The following is a 19,966-nucleotide window of genomic DNA, read 5'->3' as shown; positions in this document are numbered from 1 at the left end:
TATATTATTCTGGTTTTGATTGTATGTTTGAAATAAGTAGTAGTTCCATATTACATAGGACTTCAATTCAAAAACACAAAGCGACTCATATTGGTAGCGAACCAGAATCAATAGCAGTAGCGAAAGGGGAATAGAGCAAGTGATGGACATAAAAACAGAAAACAGCAGCCCAGATCGAATAGATAGTGGAAGGAAATAAATCAAGACAGGGGGATATTTGTCCAGTCGGAAGACCGAAGACCGAAGGGTCAAGAGAGATTTGAAGAAAGAATAAAAAGAAAGTAAACAGATGTCGCAACCAAAAAGAAAATACATCAATCGTATCGCAGTATTCGTCGGTCTGTCCATCGCCAGGGTATGAAAATGGGGACCTTGTTCGGTCATCAGACCGCGCTCAATAAGCAAACACGACCAATGTCTGGTCGGAGAAGGGTATACGATTAACAAAAGATACATCCTGGATCATCATAGCGAATAGAGAGCCAGGGAAAAAAATGATCAGGAAAAATGAACAAAGGGAAGACTGGTATTGGGGGACGTCACAGGCTAGCGCCTTGGTCCATCCTCCGCGTTGCCGGTCAACTCGGCCACTCGGGCCTTGATGCGGGCGACACGAGCCTCGATGGCTGGGAAAACAACTGTTAGTGTGGGGTCATTTTGGGGAACGAAGTTACTACTCACTCTCTTCTCCACTAGTATCTCCCTCGTCAGTACGCTCTGACTGGCTAGTCCGGGTGTTAGCCTCGGTATCGTGCTCATGGGCCTTTTCCGCCTGGGCAGCGGCAGTCCGCTGGGCAGCCGCCTCACGAATCGCCTTCCAGCGATCCTGTGTAGCTTCGGTAGACTCGGGCGAAGTGGCGGAAACAGGGCGGACACCATTGCCGTTAGTCGGGGTCTGGGGAAGCTCGGGCTTCTGTGCTGCAGGTGTGACTTCCACGGGCGAATCCTCGGGGACGAAAGCAGGCTGGTCGGTCAGTGGGCCCTGGTCGAACTTGGAGAACTCCTGATCGGCCGCGTCGCGTTCATTGGTACCAACGCGGGAGAGAGCATCGTACTCGACGGCGCGTCTAGTCTTGGGCGGCGCGCCATTCTCACCGTTCTCTTTCAGAGAGGCCGAGGGTGGAGTCGGGCTTGTGGGCTTTGTCACAGGTTCATTGATGGTCGGTTGAACAGGCTGGGGGGATGAAGGCTTTTCCGGCTCAGTAGCCACGGGCGTAACCGCGACAGCGGCGGCGGTCGGGAGAGGCTTCTTCTTCACGGGACCGGACTCCTGAGCTGCTTTTGCCTTGGCCTCGAGGGCCGCACGAGTAGCTGCCACATTGGAGATTTCCTTGGAATCACCGTTCTTCACGGGAGGCTGTTGCTGCTCAGGCTTCTTCTTGGCACTAAACATGCTCTTAAAGGCAGAATTGCCAGTCTTCTTCTTCAGTTTCTTGCCCATCTCGTCCATCGATTCCCGACGCTCAGTGGGTTGTTCAACAACGGCAGGCTTAGTGATGGGCGTCTCCTCTTCGGGAGTGGCGACATTGACAGGCTTAGTTGGCACTTCTTTAGGAGAAGGGGGGAGAGGGGTGGACACAGCAGCAGCAGCTTCTTTGGGAAGTGGCGGGGGAGCACTCTTTGCAGTGTTGGTTGGAAGAGGTGCTAACGGTGTGGTAGGCTTCTCCTCGGGGTCCTTCGAAATCGGCTCGGGTGTCTCCTCGGGTTCTTCGATATGACCAGTGCCAGCGCGGTTGTCACTGAGATATGCCGCTCTGAAGGCACCTTTGTCGTAGTTTTTAGTCCACTTCATGGCCTGGGAGGCCTCGTTCACAATGGCAGGCTGGAGGGTCATGACGGAGTTGGTCTTGGAGTAACGGCTATTATTGGGGGCGGCACGGTTCTCTTTCGCCTCGGCTTCTTGCTCGCGGTGCTTCCTTTGTAGAGCGGCCGCAGCTTCTTGGATCCGCTTGTGTTGGTCCGGTCCGATGCTGGTCTTGCTTTGCGTTCCCTGGTTGTTGGGCCGCTTGTACGAGTCTTCGATGGAAGAAGGCACCTTCTTCGCCGATGACTTGCGGCGACTGAGCTTCCCCCTACGGCTACCGAAGCTGAAGAATCGCTTCTTCTCGACAATCTGAGCACCGGCCTCGGGCTCTGGGGCAGCACCCTTGACCTGCTCTTCGAGGATCAGCCATTTGGTATCCCGGATTCTGGTCTCCAGGAGCGCGCATCGACCAAACACAGCCTTGCGGGCGGACGGCTCATCGCCAGATAAACTGCTGATCCAGACCCACCAAAACGAGTCATCCATGTCTAGGGTGTTGATACTCGCCAACTCGGCAGGCTCGAGAGCCGGCTCGATGTCCAAAGAGCGCTTGTGCGACTGAGAGCTCATGCCACGTGCAGAGGCAATGGGAGGCAGAACCTTGTCAGGGGGCAAGAGCAGAGGGCCCACATGCTGCTTCAAGTTGTTTTCATCCGCAAATCCGGATGACATGAAGTCTGCCCACGAGGGGGTGGTGGGACGGCCAAGGTCGCCTGTTCCAGATTGAGGAACAGATTTCAAGCCCGCCGCAGATCCACTCTTTGCAGTCACCGGCGGAGCAGTTTCCTTGGCTTCATCCTCCGGATCAGATTCAATCGAACCACCGAACCCAATATCCTCGAAACGAGACCAAGACGCATCCCGTAAACTGGTGGATTGCTTGGTACTGGAGACGCTGGATTGGTTCGTAGATGAGATACATGTGAGAACTCGGAGGCACTCGTCGGTCAATGCGCTAACGGGGTCTTCGTAGTTGGCAAATTCCTGCAGATGCCAGTCGTCGTCACGGTATTCAAAGTTCTTAGCGCGTCGCAACAAGGAAAAGGGTGTCGGGGAAACATTCTCCACAATCATGACAACCTTTGTAGTTGTCACTTGCAATAAAGTCGGGGTCTCAGGAGGGTATTCGGTCGCTTCAACAAGTGATTGGAGAGAAATTGGCAGCGATGAGATGCCGCTCACGCCGCCAGGGACATCGGGAGACAACGAACGAAGGTAAGCGAAGAACAGATGGCTGGTAGCATCAGCAGCACTAGAGATCGTTAGAATACCATCTGAACATATGAGATCAATGGAAATGCATACGCAGCCCAGTTCTTATAGGCGGCCTCGAAGCCATTGCCTGTATCGACATGCTCAAATGCCCACCATCCAGCGTATCGGGAAAGTTTGCGGCCGCCCAAGCCATTGGATTTTCCATGGGCCGCAATGGCGGCCAAAAGATCGAAGAAGTCTAGAATAATATTGGTGCGTGCCTCGGAATCGCCGCCGATCGGAATGAAAGTCGAGAAAGCATCGCGGGCCATATCCGAATCTAATGTTCCATCAGCCCCGTGTGTTCCCCGCATTCCATTCAATGTCGCATACCATGTTCGCCCATCTTGAAGGTCTCGTACGCCTCCCAAGTGACAACACCGCCAGGAAGTCTGCTCCAGCACCATTTCATCACACCACAGACAACCTATTCATAGAAATGGCGTTAGTAACCTCCCCGATAACCCCTGGGAAAGACATTATCTCTCACCATCGGCTCAGTGAGCCTGAGTTCCTGCGACAAGGCATCTCCGTTAACGGGCGAGCCCTTTTCAAAAGACTGATTAAAGTAATTGCGAATGAACGTGCGGGCTGCGCTGGGGTCGGAGCTAGGACGGAACGGTAGGAGGAGGAATGGCGTGTCGAGAGCTGCAGCGACGAATGATCAGCAATCCGAACAATGGTCCATATTCCACGGTCAAGATATCAATCCACCACCTACCTCGGGCCTTGAGCTCATGCACACACCCTCGTACAAGGTCTTGGACTTCTTCCGGCGCAACTTCTGTCCGCTGCCACGCATCGGTCCATTTGGGTTTCGCAGGGGCCGTGTTGACGGGCGCGGTAGGCTTGACCTGCTTCTTTGTCGCAGTGGAGTCCTTGCCCCGAAAGACGCGAGAGAAGAAGGACATGTCGGAAATGCGACTGACAAATTGACTTTTGCGTGTCAGAAAACGGACTGTGGGGGATATTCGGGGTCCGCTTTTTTTCTTCTTCTTGTTTTTTTTTTCCTTCCCCTTTTTTTGCTTCTGCTCAGCAGATTAGTAGAAGTTTCAAATAAACAACAATGCAGACAACCGACACGGTAATTGGACCGAGTGAATAGTTAAAACGTCTAGGCGTGTCCGGGATGTCCTGCAGCCCCGGTAACAGCAGGACAAAATAAAAGAAACCCTCTGGGATCTGTCTCGAACACAAGAAACAGAAAGAGAAGACAAGAGAGAAAGGAAAGACGAAAGGAGAGTTGGGAGAGAAAGGGAAAAAGAAACACGAGGCGATTCACAGGCTCAGGGGTAAAACTAAACTTACCCGCAAGTCTCGACTCTGTTGGATTGCCCAGATGCCTCCACACAAAGAAAGATCTTCAATTAATTTCTATAAAAATTGAAGAATTTGGACTTGGACTTGAATTAAATGAATGATACCGACAATGGTCATCTCTCTGATCTGGGTTTGGGGGATCCAAGGTTATGTATATGGGCTATAGGCCTATTCTATTGGAGGAACTGTCATTCAGACGTGTCTATTATATGGTATTTCCCTGCCCAATCAGTTGGGACATGTAAAAAACATACTTGACGTATGAGTACTACCTATGTACATATACATATCGGACATTACTTTAACTTAATCTGAGCATTGTGGCTTTGAGATCGGATTATACAGATCTGACGCTTTACTCTTATAGGGACATAGGGTTGGGGATATCACGGGGACATGGTTAGGGATCAGATATAGACTACCCAGGTGGATAGCCTCGATAGCCTCGATAGCCTGGAAATATAAATCTGACATGTCTCCTGTGGATCTCTAATCTCTATATTCAATAGCCTGAGCTCCCCCGGGTTGACATCATAGACCCATCCCACTGAACAACTGAAAGAATACATAACATATCAGAATAGCTTCAATAAGTCAACAGTCCATACCCAATAGGAGCTAGAGGGGAATGACTCCACTGTGACAAGCCACAGGGACAAAAGACTAACTACAGTTAGAGTCCTTAGTCGTACTTTGTCAGTCCTACAGTGAGAGACCAAGAGATAAATATAGAACGCCAAAAAAGAACCTGCTGACTCAGCAAAGCAAATCTTCTCACCTGGGCATCCCCCAGGGCCCTCGTTCTATCTTTAGATCAATCAACCTTTCCTGCATCGTCAATCATCCCCAGCTCCCATCATTTACTTCGTTTTGGCTTTGTCTTGTTCCTTTGTTTCCCTTTGACATTCCCTATCTCCTCGGGTTCACTTCTTTTTGAACTCCGGGGGGTCTTCATTGTTTTCAAGTCGCGTCCAGCCCCCGCCCCCTCAAGTATCTACACAAGGTTTCCTATCTTGAAACACATTGGTTTCTGGTCTCGGTTTCCTTTGTTGACTAGTGTCTCCATCAGATCTTCTCGTGAACAGACGAAGATTCTCCACATATACCCGTGTGCCACCGTGTGGCTAGGATCGCCATCGCATCGATTCTGTATCCCTGGGTAATTAAACTTAATCGCGCGACGTATCTCGCAAGTCGCTCCGCGGCTTGCTGTACCTTTTATTCTTCAGCTTTGCTATCGGTGCGCAATCGGTGCGCCCGTAGCCATTCATCATGGGTCGGAGAAAGATCGAGATCAAGGCTATCAAAGATGACCGCAACCGCTCAGTGTAAGTCAATCGTCCCAGTCGAGTATTCTAGTCGCTGATCAAGCTTCTTCTCCTATAGCACATTCCTGAAACGAAAGGGAGGTCTGTTCAAGAAGGCGCATGAGCTTGCTGTCCTTTGCTCGGTTGACGTCGCTGTCATTATTTTTGGCCACAACAAGAAACTATACGAGTACTCATCATGCGACATGCATGATGCTCTTGGTCGCTATCAATATGTGGGTAGAATTTTCTTCGATTCCTTCCGATATCCTCTAATTGGTGTTTCTCTTTTTCAGTTTGGCCCTCCCCACGAACACAAAGGACCGGAAGATTTTGCGGGCAAGCGAGATGATGATGATGAGGAAGACGAGGCCTCGCCGGCTCCCGAGGACATCCAAGCTGTTCAACAGAACCACCCCGCCATTCCCCCTCACCTCCAAAGCCAGCCCGCCTTCCAGCACATGAATCATGCACCCTCCGCGTCACCCCCGATCCATCATGCTATGACACGTCATGGCACCCCGCAACCGCAAGGCACTTCGCGTCCCTCTTCCAGGAATCATATCCGCCGAGTCAGTTCAAATCTAGGTCCTCAGCAACATGGTACACCTCCACCGCCGCCACCACCTGGCCCCCAGAATGGCGGGTTTACGTACATGCCTAATCCCTCCATGTATAACCCCAACGTTCATGCGATGAACCAGCAACCTCGACCGGCACAGTTTGCACACTATGGACACCCACCAGGACAACATCAAGGGACGCCTCCTATGCACCCGCACGGTTTACCACAGCAAATGCCACCACAACACCAGGGCCAACAGCATTTCCAACACGGCCACCCCGTAGGAATGCCCCCCGGGGCCCCATCAACATGTGCAGCAGGCATATATGCAGGAACATGGAAGAAATTCTATGCCTCCAGGGTTCGCACCTGATCACCAAGAACGGCCTGCCTCGGAGCATCCCCAGGATGATTCGGTGATGAAAGCAGAACACAGCCAGTCGCCACCGCAAATAAAGTCGTTATCGAAATCACGGAGTATTTTCACGCCTATTGATGATCGAGGATCGGTGCTCGCCCGCCATTTTGGAGCCGGAGCGGGATCATATGAATCTCACAATAGCCATTCTCTCAAGGTCGAAGCACCACAAGCTTCGATTGCTTCCAAATCGATGCCTGTCAGAGCTGCGACGGAGGCTCCTCGTGCAGGGTCAATTGCTTCGACGCCAAAAATCAAACCGCCATCCCGAACTAACAGTGGGCCGTTGCCATCCAAACGACCGCAGCTGAAGGTGCAGATCCCTAGCGAAACCTCCGATGCTGGCAGTGCCACGGCCGACTCATCGCGTGATTCCGCCGTGAATAAGAACTCGCCGCCTGCGAAAGGAAATGTCGAAAATGGCCCGCCGGGCGTGGTTTTACCCCCTCCGTCGCCATCCGCCGGTGCAATATTGAGTGCGGGAGCCCAAGGGCCTCCAAATCCGTTCGCCCGACCGCCTCCTCCCGTTGCCGCAACGCGAAACGACTCTTACGGCAGCAATAGCGGAAATCCGAACAATGGGAATAACTCGAATAACATCGAAACGCCCATATCTGCCCTGCCGAGTCGCTTTGTATCCGATGCACTCCTCCCGTCACCTTCCAGCTTCTTCCCTGAATGGGGCTTTGGCCGGTCAGGCCCTGACTCCAACATGCTGCCCAGTCCCCTCACCTTCCCGACTCCGGCAGTGCAAAGCGGTCCCAGCTTTTCTCGAGAAGACGAACAAGACAAGAAGAGAAAAAGCCCCGACAGTGGATCCGCAGGGGAAGGTGCACATAAAAAGCCGAAAACCTGATGATGCTTTCCTCTCGGGGAATTGTCCCCAAACTGTAAAGTGCTGGCATTTTGATCAAGAGACTTGTCCCTGTGGACACATACAATCTCATTTTCTTGTCAATACCCCCATACCTCCTTTTACCCGGGCATTTGAATATCTCCATTTCTAGTTTGATCAAGCTTCGCCGTTATGTATCCTCTCTATACCCCGGTTATTGTCATTCCTTCATTTCTGTCATTTTCCTTTCTTCTTTCTGACTTTTCTCACGTGGATCTTGAAGTGATATACACCAGCGTTGTCTTGTGTCAACTCTTACCTTCATTTTATTTCTTATCTCTTGATTGTTTAATGTTGCGTTTTGGTAGAGACCTGGCGTTGGGTCTGGGACTGCTTTGATTCTTGGATGTATATAAAGCAGGTTCTTGTTTCTAGGAATGATGCCAATCTTTTTTTTCCCCTGCCCATTTGTTGATTCCTATTCTTTCCATGCCATTAAACCCGTAAACTTCCCATCTATCTGATTCGGCTTAAACCCCCCACTTCGGTGTTCGATCAAACACCGATCCCCCGGGGCTGACGAGGACCCGCCTCTCCAAAGATATATAAATAGCGAAAGACTTGACCCCCGCTTTTTGTGCTTTGATTCCACCAAGGTATCTCTTCACGCATACTAAATACTATATATATCTCAAAATGACTCTCACGGGAAGCTGCATGTGCGGCGGTATTACTTACACCGTCGAAGGTATCTATCAACTTTGAATCTATCCAACATCCTTCCAAGGCTAACAAAATACTAGCTGACACATATCTGTCCGCCCTGTGCCACTGCACCGACCGCCAGAAGGTGAATCCCAAGACTTCTACATATATGAACCCCCAAAAATGGTCTCTAATACCAAATAGTGGACTGGTGGTGCATTTACCTCCAACATAGTCGTTCCCCGCACCAGCGTCAAATTGACAAAGGGTAAATCTACTCCCACGATCAATTCCTTACATGCATACAGTTTTTAACTCTCCTCTTCCACACAGGTGCCACCAAGAACTACGATGTAGTTGGCAACAGTGGAAAGATCAATAAGCACTTTTTCTGCCCCACCTGCGGTTCAGGTCTCTACACAGAGCTGGAGGTCATGCCCGACAACACCGTTATCAAGGCCGGAACCCTCGACGGCGGCGAGGCTAATCTTAAAGGAAAGATTGATGTCGAGTTCTATGTTAAGGACCGTCCGGCCTACCTTGCTGCTGTGGAGGGTGCTAAGCAGGAGCCGATGTTTGGTTGAGTGGTCTTTTCAGATGATCAGTTAAATAAGACTGGAAATAACAAGATTTACATTCGAGAATAGATTCAAACAAACATTTACCATCCATATGCCCCAGTTCAGTCTCATTTCAGACTCTTCACGAAGTCCCCGATGTTTGCTCCACCATCTGATGTCCTGAGGGCTATTTAAACACCAAAATCCCTCGTTCTACCCTCATCCCCTTCTCCATCCCCATCCTCTTCATTCCTGATGGAACAACCATCAACCATGTCTTCCCTCAACATCACCCTACGAGGCCACCACACGGCAACTCGCTTCCCAGAAGAAGCCATGGTCCACCTCACAGTAGAATCAACAGGCGAGTCCAAAGCGACACTCATGCAGGAAGTCACCTCGACGACCAACGATCTCCTTAGGGGCCTAGAGATCCCCCTGAAATAGAAGAAGACGGCACAATCTCCCCCATCGCGGTATCAGACATATCCTTCAGTAACATATACCTCACAACCAAGAACCGCAATGCATACGACTCGAAAAACGTCTCCGACAGTCCGCGCATCTACGACGCCGTCATCACGATCCACGTCATCTTCTGTGACTTCAACGGACTCCACAGATTCATCCAGAAGGTCGATAAATATCCCGATGCCAGATTGAATAATGTCGTCTGGTACCTCACCGATGCTACTAAGGATGATATTGGTGCGGAGTCGCGGAAGAAGGCTGTGCGAGATGCTGTTACCAAGGCGAATCAGTATGCGGAGGCTGTTGGTTTTGGGGATGTTATTCCTGTGGATATTAGGGAAATTGATGAGTCTTTGAATCCTTCGGCTCTGCCGCAGAAGCCTACTTATCGTCATCCCAGTGGCGTTAGCGTGACGCCTCAGGATATTGTGCTCAACTGCTGCGTGCAGGTTGTTTTTGAGGCTTCTTGTGATATTGGATCTGAGGCTAGGACTGAGTGAGTGGTTCTTTTTGGGTTTCGGCGTTTGATGGATGGAGGAATGGAGGGATAGAGAGAACGGTGACAATCTATGCTTATGGATGGAATGGACTTTTGAATTTGGTTATTCTGCGTTTTTATTTTCAGGTTGAAATCTCGTTCGCAATTTTATTATCTTTTTTTAACTGTTGCGTTCCTCAAATAAAATTTTATAGATCTCTATAGTTCAGTTTCAGTGTTCGGCTTTTGATGTGGGGTTGATATCTTCGGGATTTGACGTCAGGAAAGAAAAAAGGCCATTGGAAGTGGGTTGGATAAGAAATTGCTGAAATAGTAAACCGAATGAGAGATTCGATAAAAAGGAATATTTCGTTGGGAACATCAACATCAACATCAACTTGGAAGGCTGGGATGCGCTGATATCTTGTACCAGTCACCGCCCACGCTCTTCGGGTACTCATCTTCTCTCCACTTGGAGATACTCAACACTTGCCATCTGCGGCCGATAATAGCCGAGCCTGCGGAGGTTTAAAGGACTTCCCTCGCTACCGACTGCACCGAAACTATTCTCCGCACTCACCGCGAAAACTTTTCAAAACCTGCAAAATGACTCAATCGGTCCTCTCCCGACGGGCACAAGATGTCGTTGATGCCGGATCCGAGAATCCCATGTGGGACGTGATGAAGGACACATGGCACGCATCGACAAACCCCACCGGCTACGTCAATGTAGGCGTAGCAGAAAATGCCCTGATGCACGACGAGCTCTTAGAATTCATCAACAAGAAGCTCGAGCTACCGGCAAAGTATCTCACATACAACGACGGCGGAGGCGGCTCTTCCAGATTAAAGGCCGCTATCGCCGCCTTCTTGAACCACAACCTGAAGCCAGTGATACCTCTCGAGCCGAGCCATATCATGGCGACCAACGGTGTCTCGTCTGCGATTGAGCATGTTGCGTGGTCATTCGCTGATCCCGGGGAGGGGATTCTTCTAGGAAGACCGTACTACGGCATGTTCATTCCGGATATGTCGTTGCGTACGGGCAGTTCTGTGGTTCCGGTTAGTTTCGGAGAACTCGATCCTCTCAGTGTCGAGGGCGTTGATAAGTACGAAGAAGCATTGCTGGAATTCCACCGCACCACTGGGAAGAAAGTCAAGGCTTTGATGCTTGCTCATCCTCATAATCCGCTTGGGCGCTGCTATTCCAGAGAAGTGCTCGTTAAGTTGATGCGGCTCTGTCAGAAATACCAGGTCCATTTCATCAGTGATGAAATCTATGCGCTTTCGGTCTTTGAGAATACCGTTGACGAACATCCACCACCTGTCAAGTTCGAATCGGCACTCTCTATCGATTTGACTGGAATTATCGACCCGCGTTTGGTTCATGTCCTTTGGGGTATGAGTAAGGACTTTGGCGCAAACGGTATCAGACTTGGTGTCATTATTTCCCAGGCCAACCGGGATATTCATATGGCGTTGACGGGCCCATCGCTTTATTCTTATGCTTCTGGAATCACGGATCACCTGACTGCTCTCATACTTGAAGACTTCGACTTCACCACCCGGTATATTCAGCAGAATCAGAAGCTGCTGTCAGAGTCCTATGCGTACACGGCGAACTACCTGAAAGAGCACGGGATTGAATATGCAACGGGGTGCAACGCTGCATTCTTCGTCTGGATGAACCTGGGAAAGAAATACCGCGAGCTTCACCCGGAGGATGAGTGCGAGAATGTTGGGGAACAAATCATGCAGCGCCTTTTGCAAAAGAAGGTCTTTTTGGCCAGCGGCTTCCTTTTCGGGTCTGAGAAGGATGGGTGGTTCCGAATTGTGTTTACACAGGGCCATGACTATTTGAGCGTGGCTTTAGAAAGGATAAACGCAGCGCTTGAGGAATAGAATTGTCTCTTGCCGTCGTTACAGAACAATCATCATGAGCATTAGTTTGGATTGTTGAGCTTGCTGATTCGCGTGCTAGATCAAACCTTGGCACCTCTCTTAGCTAGCATTTCTATAATCTCTGTGTGACCTGCTTCAGTTGCCGCATTGAGCGCCGTGCCATAACGTTCCCCTTTCACGGTGACGTCGGCCCCACATCTGAGGAGCATTGAAACAATTTCTCGATGACCTTGTCGCGCAGCCGCGAGAAGCGCTGTGTTTCCCTGCTGATCTGGGAAATTGACATCAGCTCCGTGCTTGAGTAATTCTTCGACAGCACCTTGATGACCAAAGAATGATGCCACCTGGATTGGTGAGCTACCATATTCTGTGCCTCTGATGTTCGGATCGGCTCCATGCGCTAGGAGTACTTCGACAACATTTTGCCAGCCATGTCCAGATGCCATCCGTAGTGCAGTGCCGTATTTTTGGTTATTATAGTCGGTGTCAGCATCTTTCTTTAGCAGATCAATGACAATATCTGGACAGTTGTGAGTAGATGCTGCGAGGAGCGCCGAGCCATATCCTCTATCTCCGATGTTGACGTTGGCCCCGTTCTCGAGTAGGATTTTGACGACTTTCGGGTGGCCTGAGCGACATGCCCTGTACAGCGCTGTTCCGTGCCATTTGTGATTATAGTTGATGTCTGCGCCTCTCTCCAGGATGCTGAGGACAATATCTGGGTTGCCGAGATGCGAGGCCATGTAAAGCGCTGTACCGTGATGTTCGCCTGTGATGTTGACGTCGGCGCCCTTTTCGAGGAGGATTGGAACAATGTCTTGGTGACCGTAGACCAGAGCTGTATAGAGAGCCGTGGCGTGCAGTTTGTGATAGGAGTTGACATTGGCACCTTTGTCCAATAGTAGCGTGACGACATCTGACTTGCCTCCGAGGCATGCCGCTGAAAGCGCCGATCTTGAAGATCGCAGTGCGAGTGTTGAAGACTCGTCTTCTGTGTTGACATCAATGTGTTCCTCTGTCAAGATATTCTCGACCACCTGCTTCAATCCAAAGTAACTTGCCAAAGACAAATCGGTCATGTGATGAAAGAGCGTGAGCCTACCTCCAGGAGTCCATCCAGAGGCTGTTACCCACACCCATGCCTGATGGCGGTTACAAAGTGTACGCGCATCCTTTAGGGACTGGTCAATGTCTGTGGCCCCCTGTGATAGGAAATGAGACGGCCAATGATCGGCGGCGTAGCAGAAAAACGGAGGCAGTTGCTCCAAAGTAACGTGGTTCGGGTCATTTAGGTCATAATCATCGTCATCCCAAAAGTCAGCGTCTTTAACGGAGGCGCGAAGATCAGGGAGCATCAAGAACTTGAAACAAGTTCTTGATATGGTTCTGGATGATTTGGACATGCTCAAGCGTCCTTCCCATGTACCCCGGCCTGAAGGGTCAATGAGGAACTCTCTTGCCGTTTGATGAATGAAAAACAGCTTTGAATCGTGTACACTGATGAAGAGGCCACTTAATCCTTTGACAATGCTTTCGAAATTGTTTTTAGGCCATAGATCATTCTCCAAGGCTGAGTGTGACGTGGAAACTTCTTCTGCCAAAGCCAATGTCAAGGCAACGTTAGCCTCGTCAAGAGTAAGAGGCCGTGCCGCAGCAAGGATGATCTCAAGAAGATGTTGAGTTTCTTCTTGGCATCTGCTTCTGCCCAGGATTTTTTCATACGCTTCGGATAACTTTGATGGGATATTGTTCAACAATTTTTCGACGCTGGACCGCTTCCCGTGGCGGCTCGGGTCCTCTTTGATCGTTTCGAAGATGACATAAAGCCATAAGTAGGTGCGGTTTTCCATGGTTTTGAGGCGTTTAGAGATTTCCAGCTGATCATTAGCGGTGAAGTTGCCTATGATCTGGCTCACATGATCGTCAATTACCAGGTCGATCTCCCGCGTGATGGCGACAGACTTCTTATCGCCGTCAAAATGCAGATACTCTGTCGTGGAGAACCCACTAAAGTTTCTTTCTATCTCAGCGTACGGTCGACTGGTTATAAGGAAGCTCAGTTTCGAAGATAACGCCGAAGAGCCCTGTGGCTGGCAATAGAAATCTTTGAGTTTGCTGATCAATTGCAACCTGCTTTGTTGCTCGCATTCATCCAGAGCATCGAAAATGCAGACAATTTCTCCAGCGTGAGGGCTCTTGGCGCAATCGAGAAGGATATTCCATAGTTCAGAGAAGTTCCTTACAAGAGATTTGCCGTAATTCTTGTGAGCAGGCAGAGCTAGCTTGATCAAGGCACCGCTAGGGTCGTGACTAAAAAGCTGGTGGAGTACTGCACATAGAGCATTGACGCTATACATGCGGTCTTCGTAGCCATCTTTAAAGAAGAAGTGACAAACGGTCGAGGTTGTAACGTTCAAGGATAGTCGTCGTTCGTCAATAAGCGCTCGCGACAAAATCGATTTTCCACATCCAGGTCCAGCAGAGAGCCACAAAAGCCCAGACGTGTTGCTATCGCGCCATTTGCAGAACTTTTCATCGTTGAAGAACCATTCGCACGTGCCTTGAACTCTGAGACGGTTGAAATCTTTGTAGCCTTCATAATCAGAAGCTAGATCGTGTAGGAGATCTTTTTCCGCCTTGTCTTCGTAGTTCCCCTGAGTTTGTCTTCGGGTTTCATCGAGGACTTGGCGGATCTCCTTGAGAATAGCACTTGACTCTTGAATTTCACGTAGTTGACGACCCCAGCGCTCTCGAATCTCCGTCTCGTTGTCGTGCGAGATCAGGCTGCTGCGAGCCTCTGATAAAGCTTCAATCTCACTCGCCTTCTCAGCCCAGTCATCCTCACCCGCCACGTTCTGCCATCCCCGTGAAAGTTGGGTCTTTGAAAGATGGCATATAGCGCGGGCTTGATATTCAATGATGTAAGAATAGAGCTTGGCCAAAGGCTCGATGAGGTTTTCGTAGTGTTGTCGGTGGGAAGAAGACAGATAAGTCTCTTCAAAAATTGCCCAATAGACTTGAACATCGCTGATCGAGTTGAAACCCTTCAGCATAGCTACATCCGGTGTGGCAGCACCTGTCAGTAGCTAAATATACATGTATAAGTATGCAATTCAAAGCAGAAGACATCGAACTCACAGGAAGAAGGATGGAAACACTGGACCAGGCAAGCGCCGCATATGGTTGAGTGCTCACGGCACGTTTGACAACAGGATCAGCCCATAAGAGAACTTTCGCTAGTCTCTCGGCTTGCTTTCGGATAATGACATTATTACCCAGGAGAGGAAGCCGCCATTGCTTCTTCTCTCGTTCTTCCAGCAGCTGCTTCACGACATCTTCGACAAACTCCGAGCTTGAAATATGATTTCTGGTGGTGGGGTTACCTTGTATAGAGGCCAGATGGCTCGCGTAATCTGTCATCAACTCTGGCTCTCGATTCTCAACTACTTCGTAGGCAGTAGTCCATATGTCGATGTCCTGGACTGCACTTGTGGACGGAGCGGGCGGTGAACCTGCAGAGGGCGAGATAGATGCTGCAGCTTGCCCAGCTTGTAACTGTGCGGCACACACAGCGGTCGGGAAAGGACTAGAATCCACCACGGAAGGGCTTGTAGCTTGTTCTGAGAGACTGGAGGCAGGTATTGAATTTGTAGAAGGCGCGATCATCTCTGGCCCTACAGGCGGAGAAGGAGCGACCGCGCTGTTCCCCTTGGGATCACCGCTATTTGCCTTTCGGGGTCTGAATCTCGGAAGCCACTTCATGTTAACCGAACAATCGTAACAGAATCTGAGCAATCGCTGGTAGAAATAGGGACAGGGGTGAGAGGTGAGAATAAGTGGCTTATACTCAATCAGATATTCCCAGCCCCATCTTTGGGCGCCCAATGATTGGCGTAGGACTAGCGCTTGGCATGTACCCCTCCATTCGACGATTCAACCACATTGGGATAAGCAAATTCCGAGGCATTTTACTGGCTTTCTAATGAGAGATTCCCTCAAGAGGAAAGAAGGAGTATGGGATATTAGGGTTGGTCCCGCACGTGACCGCCACTTCTATCACAACAGATTTTGGGGCTATTACAACATATTTACATATATGAAAATGGAGTGCGAAGATTAGAATATAAAATGGTCGTGTTTTATTTCATTCATCGTATGAATATCATTATCATGTCTCAAACAATTCCCATAGTGGGCCTGAGAACTAAACTCAACCCCCTGTGCAGGGAGGACGTATGTTGTAAATGCGAAGAGTACTTTTTGTACCGTCTCTTGGTAGAAGGAAAGCCGCTGGAAAAAAAACAGACAAGAAAACAGATAGGTATCACAAAGGAACGCCGAGAGGTATGCAGGGAAGGAGTCAAAAGGAAATATCAGACAACAGGCGTCAACTGCGTTTGCAAGGCCTGTGAGAGGGCCTCCTCTTGACGCTTGCGCTCCATCTCCATCAAGTACTGGGCATACTTGGACCGAGGGTTGTGAATACCACACTCGGTCTTCTGCTGTCCCTTCCAACGACCAGAGCGCTCGTCCTCTCCCTCAGCAACGGGCTGGGTGGAGTGCCAGTCACCAATGCTCTTATAACCACGGTCGAGGAGCTCGTTGTAGGGCACATCGTTCTCCTTGACGTACTGCTTGACCTGGTCAAAGGACCAGTTGGCCATTGGGTTGATCTTGATGAGGCCGGCCTCGTCGACTTCAATGATGTCAAGGTCACCACGTTTGCCTCCTTGGCTGCGGCGGCGACCAGTGAGAACGGCGTGAACATTCATCTCACGGTAGGCACGCTGAGCGGGCTCAACCTTGGCCACCCAGTCGTAGAGTTGGTCGTCGACTTCCCAGAGCTTAGCGCCGTACTTGGCTTCGAATTCGGCAGTGGTTTCAACGCCAGCGGGCTTGTAGATGTGCACATTGTTGTTGGGGTACCTGCGGCGTACACGGTCTACTAGGGACATTGTCTCATCGAAGTGATAGAGAGTGTCGAGGAAGACGAGGTCGACCATCTGGGGACGAGGCACCTCCAGCTTCGACAGCATGTCTAATGTAACAAGACCTGTGAGACCAAAGGCAGTGGTCTGGAAGAGATGAGGAAGCGAAGTAATGCACCATCTCAAGATCTCTATAAGGAGGAGTCAGATAAAAGGGGATTCGGAAGGAGGGGTCGTTATGGGTATTAATACGAACCTTGAGGTTCAAGGAATTGCAACTGGCGGTTGAGGAACTGAAGATGGGGCTTGGTGAAAACAATCTCGGGAACATAGTCCTCGCTAGAGCCAGAACCAGCACTGACATAGCCCGACTCAGTCATGTTATCGTGATTGTCAACGCCCTCCATCTCGGAGGAGTAGTTGGGCATCTTGGCCGGCATAATGTAAAGTAGTATTGCACAGAGATAACGTTGACGAAGAGAAGGAGATGATTGAATAAGGGATTCGCTTGAAGAGACAGAGTGGGAGTATGAAGAACAAAGTCACAGATGACAATGGGGGCAAGAATATAAGGACAGTAGAGGCAATCACATCATCCGGAGATCCGTCCCTAGCATACTCTTCATCCGATATTCTTCATTTCAAAGACTCAACGACGCAATTGGTCAGTTGCCAGAGTGGGGAATGAAAACCACCCAAGCACGCCATCGAGGGCGATTGCGTGCTTGAACGGTTTTACCTCACCGCCTTCCTAATGCGAAGATGAATGTCATTTCAAGTAGGCGGTAAGACCACTGGAGGCGTTGTAGACTCGGACCGGCAGAATATCAAAGCCGATTCTGCCCCCCGGGCCATGTTCTTGCGAGAGAATGGCGTAGAAGGTCATTTAGGGTAGCTTATTGATTCCAACCCTGGAAGGTTACCCCCCTTGGTAATTGACGCTGACCAATCCTGTCGATGATAAATATCTCCGATTATAGGAGTAATCTTCCAAGATTGGGATCCATATCTCCTAAATCAGATAATGTTAGCAGGTTTCTTAATCACCAATAAACCGGGCATACGTACCATCCTGATTATCATACTATGTACTCCGTACATATATTGGATAATGTACTATACCCATGAATAGAATGATCTGACTCTGAAGTCATGGTGGATCTGGATGAGGTACTAATCTTCGAACTAAGCTCACCTAAACCTGGAGGTGGTCCATCTCTTGTGACCTCACCGTCAATTCTGCCAGGCGGTCACACACATGAAGGGGGAAGTCAAAGTCACGTGTATCGTTGGTGGGACCGAGTCCCACGTGCCGATCGGCGTCGTTTTTGATCTTCGGAAATGTGGGATCTCTCTAAATAGTGTCAACTCGCAAACAACTGTTTACCGGATCCGTTCATTAGTAGTGCATGATGGCAGAGACTACCCGCACCACGAGGCCATCCCTCGGCCAAATGCGCAGCAGTTCATTCCTGCAGGACCACCAGCAGTACAAGCCGATGGCTCCAATCAATCCAATCAGTCAAACCATCGGCGAGGTTCTGGCTAACCAGACAGAAGATCAACTGGTACTTAACTCGAATCCAATCAAGCCAGATCCGGAGAGGGTCACCGACAGCGGCATCATTCACAGCATTTTCAACCACCAAGCAAATCCCCTTCCAACCGGCACATCGCAAGTCGTCGCGACCATCTACTACAAATCCAACAACCCCGTTCACCCCCACTACCATCCCGACTCAGGGCCCCAGAATGTCCCAGGCGACAAGATCCCAGCTCCTAAGGTGCCCGAAGGCTCTGCCCCGACAGAAGACATGGATAAATTCCCACGGGAGCCGCCTGCCCCAGAGCCCGAGCCACTGGATCACCTATACGGGCCATACGTCTCTCAGCTGTGCTTGACCAACTTCCTTCAGATCTTGGAAACCCTCCCCACGCCCTACCAGCGCATGAACACCTCGCACCGCTGTCTTGACCGCGACGAACACCCCCGCGTCGTGGAGGTCACATTCTCTCCCCCGCCAAACCCGGAATATCTCTCCTTCCCGGATCTGCGCAAGCATGAGAGCATCTGGCGCTTTGAGCGCGAGTGGAATGTCGAGGTTGTCCTGCAAAAGGAGAGCGTCTTCCGTCGTCACAAGCGCTTGGCTGTGTTCGACATGGACAGCACATTGATTGACAACGAGTGCATCGATGAAATTGCCAAGTTCATCGGTGTTGAGAAGGAGGTTTCCGTAAGTCCTTCTTGTCAAGGCTTCAATTCTCTAAGTCAGTGACTAACACTGATGCAGGAAATCACTGAACGCGCTATGAACGGCGAACTAGACTTCACCGCATCACTAAAGGAACGGGTCGGTCTTCTCAATGGCGTCTCCGCAGATGTCTTCGAGAAGCTCAAGTCCGTCCTCAAAATCGCGAAGGGTGCCCGTGAGCTCTGCCGCGCATTGAAGGCTCTGGGCTACAAGATCGCAGTAGTGAGCGGCGGGTTCCAGCCCCTCGCCGAATGGCTCGCCGGCCAGCTCGGTATCGACATTGCCATTGCCAACCATGTAAGCCTCTCCTGCTTTCTCTTACTATTCACATTTCCTCCGATCTGACCTTTCATCCAGCTCGAAATCGACGAGGCAACCCAGACCCTGACCGGGAAATTGGTGCCGTCCTACCCCATCGTCGACGCCGCGCACAAGCGCACTCTCCTCAAGTCCATCGCCGCCGAGAACGGCATCCCCCTCTCGCAAACAATGGCTGTCGGCGATGGCGCCAACGACCTCCTGATGCTCCACGCCGCAGGCCTCGGCGTCGCCTGGCGCGCTAAGTCCAAGGTCCAGTTGGAAGCTCCCGTCCGCATCAATGGCGAGAGCCTTGTCGATGTCCTCTACCTTCTCGGCATGGACAACGAGGACATCGCGGAGTTAACCTCCGATGTGCAATAAGTCCTTGAGTAGTTAAACGGGCAACACACCATTTCCAGTAAAGTATACACATGTATGCTGGCGAATCTTGCCCTCCGATCTAACTTTTTTTGGATAATTATACCCCTCGAAGAGTCTAGCCTCAAACGCCGCCAACAGCTGGTTGCGGGGCTTGACTTGGAGTTCCCTTGTGTTGAAGAGTTGTGGAGTTTATGTCGGTCTTTACCTTTAGCAGAGTCGGTGGTTGTGACGGATAGGATGTAGTACGGAGTATGGAATCATTGTATAGCGTGTGGCTTTTGTCCCTGTTGATACTTGCGACGGGTTCCTTTTGCATTGAGGGCGGATGTAGTGGATTGGTGAACGGAGCAGGCTCAGACCATGATCTTGACATTTTGAGATTTGATATAAGGAAAGCAGCACTGAGTTGATTTCTAGTGCAGCTTGAAATTAGGAACAGACAGAAATAGGCCACGAATGACTTCTCCAATGGTGATACAATGTACA

General features: G+C 50.3%; 8 protein-coding genes across 8 annotated transcripts; 5 read left to right on the top strand and 3 right to left on the bottom strand.

The window, feature by feature from the left end:
• Window positions 1-546: 546 nt before the first annotated feature.
• Window positions 547-3,969, bottom strand: N7489_002413 (DUF1708 domain-containing protein; the record flags this gene model as incomplete). The annotated part of the gene is made up of 6 exons (XM_056708168.1): window positions 547-626; window positions 682-3,056; window positions 3,110-3,338; window positions 3,392-3,485; window positions 3,549-3,706; window positions 3,780-3,969. The coding sequence occupies 6 exons, from the start codon at window positions 3,967-3,969 to the stop codon at window positions 547-549; spliced, it is 3,126 nt and encodes a 1,041-aa protein (XP_056572470.1).
• Window positions 3,970-5,650: 1,681 nt separating this feature from the next.
• On the top strand, window positions 5,651-7,524 carry rlmA (SRF-type transcription factor RlmA; the record flags this gene model as incomplete). Its single annotated transcript, XM_056708167.1, has 4 exons — window positions 5,651-5,706; window positions 5,765-5,921; window positions 5,982-6,530; window positions 6,583-7,524. The coding sequence occupies 4 exons, from the start codon at window positions 5,651-5,653 to the stop codon at window positions 7,522-7,524; spliced, it is 1,704 nt and encodes a 567-aa protein (XP_056572469.1).
• A 675-nt stretch (window positions 7,525-8,199) lies between these two features.
• N7489_002411 (GFA family protein) lies at window positions 8,200-8,792 on the top strand (the record flags this gene model as incomplete). Its single annotated transcript, XM_056708166.1, has 4 exons — window positions 8,200-8,251; window positions 8,307-8,353; window positions 8,413-8,476; window positions 8,542-8,792. 4 exons carry the CDS (start codon window positions 8,200-8,202, stop codon window positions 8,790-8,792), a joined length of 414 nt encoding a protein of 137 aa, XP_056572468.1.
• A 249-nt stretch (window positions 8,793-9,041) lies between these two features.
• N7489_002410 (SIMPL domain-containing protein) lies at window positions 9,042-9,739 on the top strand (the record flags this gene model as incomplete). The annotated part of the gene is made up of 2 exons (XM_056708165.1): window positions 9,042-9,161; window positions 9,191-9,739. The coding sequence occupies 2 exons, from the start codon at window positions 9,042-9,044 to the stop codon at window positions 9,737-9,739; spliced, it is 669 nt and encodes a 222-aa protein (XP_056572467.1).
• A 584-nt stretch (window positions 9,740-10,323) lies between these two features.
• Window positions 10,324-11,619, top strand: N7489_002409 (putative aminotransferase; the record flags this gene model as incomplete). The annotated part of the gene is made up of 1 exon (XM_056708164.1): window positions 10,324-11,619. One exon carries the CDS (start codon window positions 10,324-10,326, stop codon window positions 11,617-11,619), a length of 1,296 nt encoding a protein of 431 aa, XP_056572466.1.
• Window positions 11,620-11,699: 80 nt separating this feature from the next.
• N7489_002408 (uncharacterized protein) lies at window positions 11,700-15,381 on the bottom strand (the record flags this gene model as incomplete). The annotated part of the gene is made up of 2 exons (XM_056708163.1): window positions 11,700-14,705; window positions 14,758-15,381. 2 exons carry the CDS (start codon window positions 15,379-15,381, stop codon window positions 11,700-11,702), a joined length of 3,630 nt encoding a protein of 1,209 aa, XP_056572465.1.
• A 611-nt stretch (window positions 15,382-15,992) lies between these two features.
• On the bottom strand, window positions 15,993-16,987 carry met16 (phosphoadenylyl-sulfate reductase (thioredoxin); the record flags this gene model as incomplete). The annotated part of the gene is made up of 2 exons (XM_056708162.1): window positions 15,993-16,738; window positions 16,804-16,987. The coding sequence occupies 2 exons, from the start codon at window positions 16,985-16,987 to the stop codon at window positions 15,993-15,995; spliced, it is 930 nt and encodes a 309-aa protein (XP_056572464.1).
• A 969-nt stretch (window positions 16,988-17,956) lies between these two features.
• N7489_002406 (phosphoserine phosphatase SerB) lies at window positions 17,957-19,502 on the top strand (the record flags this gene model as incomplete). Its single annotated transcript, XM_056708161.1, has 3 exons — window positions 17,957-18,781; window positions 18,839-19,096; window positions 19,157-19,502. The coding sequence occupies 3 exons, from the start codon at window positions 17,957-17,959 to the stop codon at window positions 19,478-19,480; spliced, it is 1,407 nt and encodes a 468-aa protein (XP_056572463.1). The 3' UTR covers window positions 19,481-19,502.
• Window positions 19,503-19,966: the final 464 nt, after the last annotated feature.

The sequence above is a fragment of the Penicillium chrysogenum genome (genome assembly GCF_028827035.1).
Source record: "Penicillium chrysogenum strain IBT 35668 chromosome Unknown utg000001l_segment0_segment0, whole genome shotgun sequence".
NCBI lineage: Eukaryota > Fungi > Ascomycota > Eurotiomycetes > Eurotiales > Aspergillaceae > Penicillium > Penicillium chrysogenum.
The sequence above is the reverse complement of the archived record's forward strand: the minus strand, read 5'-3'. Positions and strand labels throughout refer to the sequence as shown.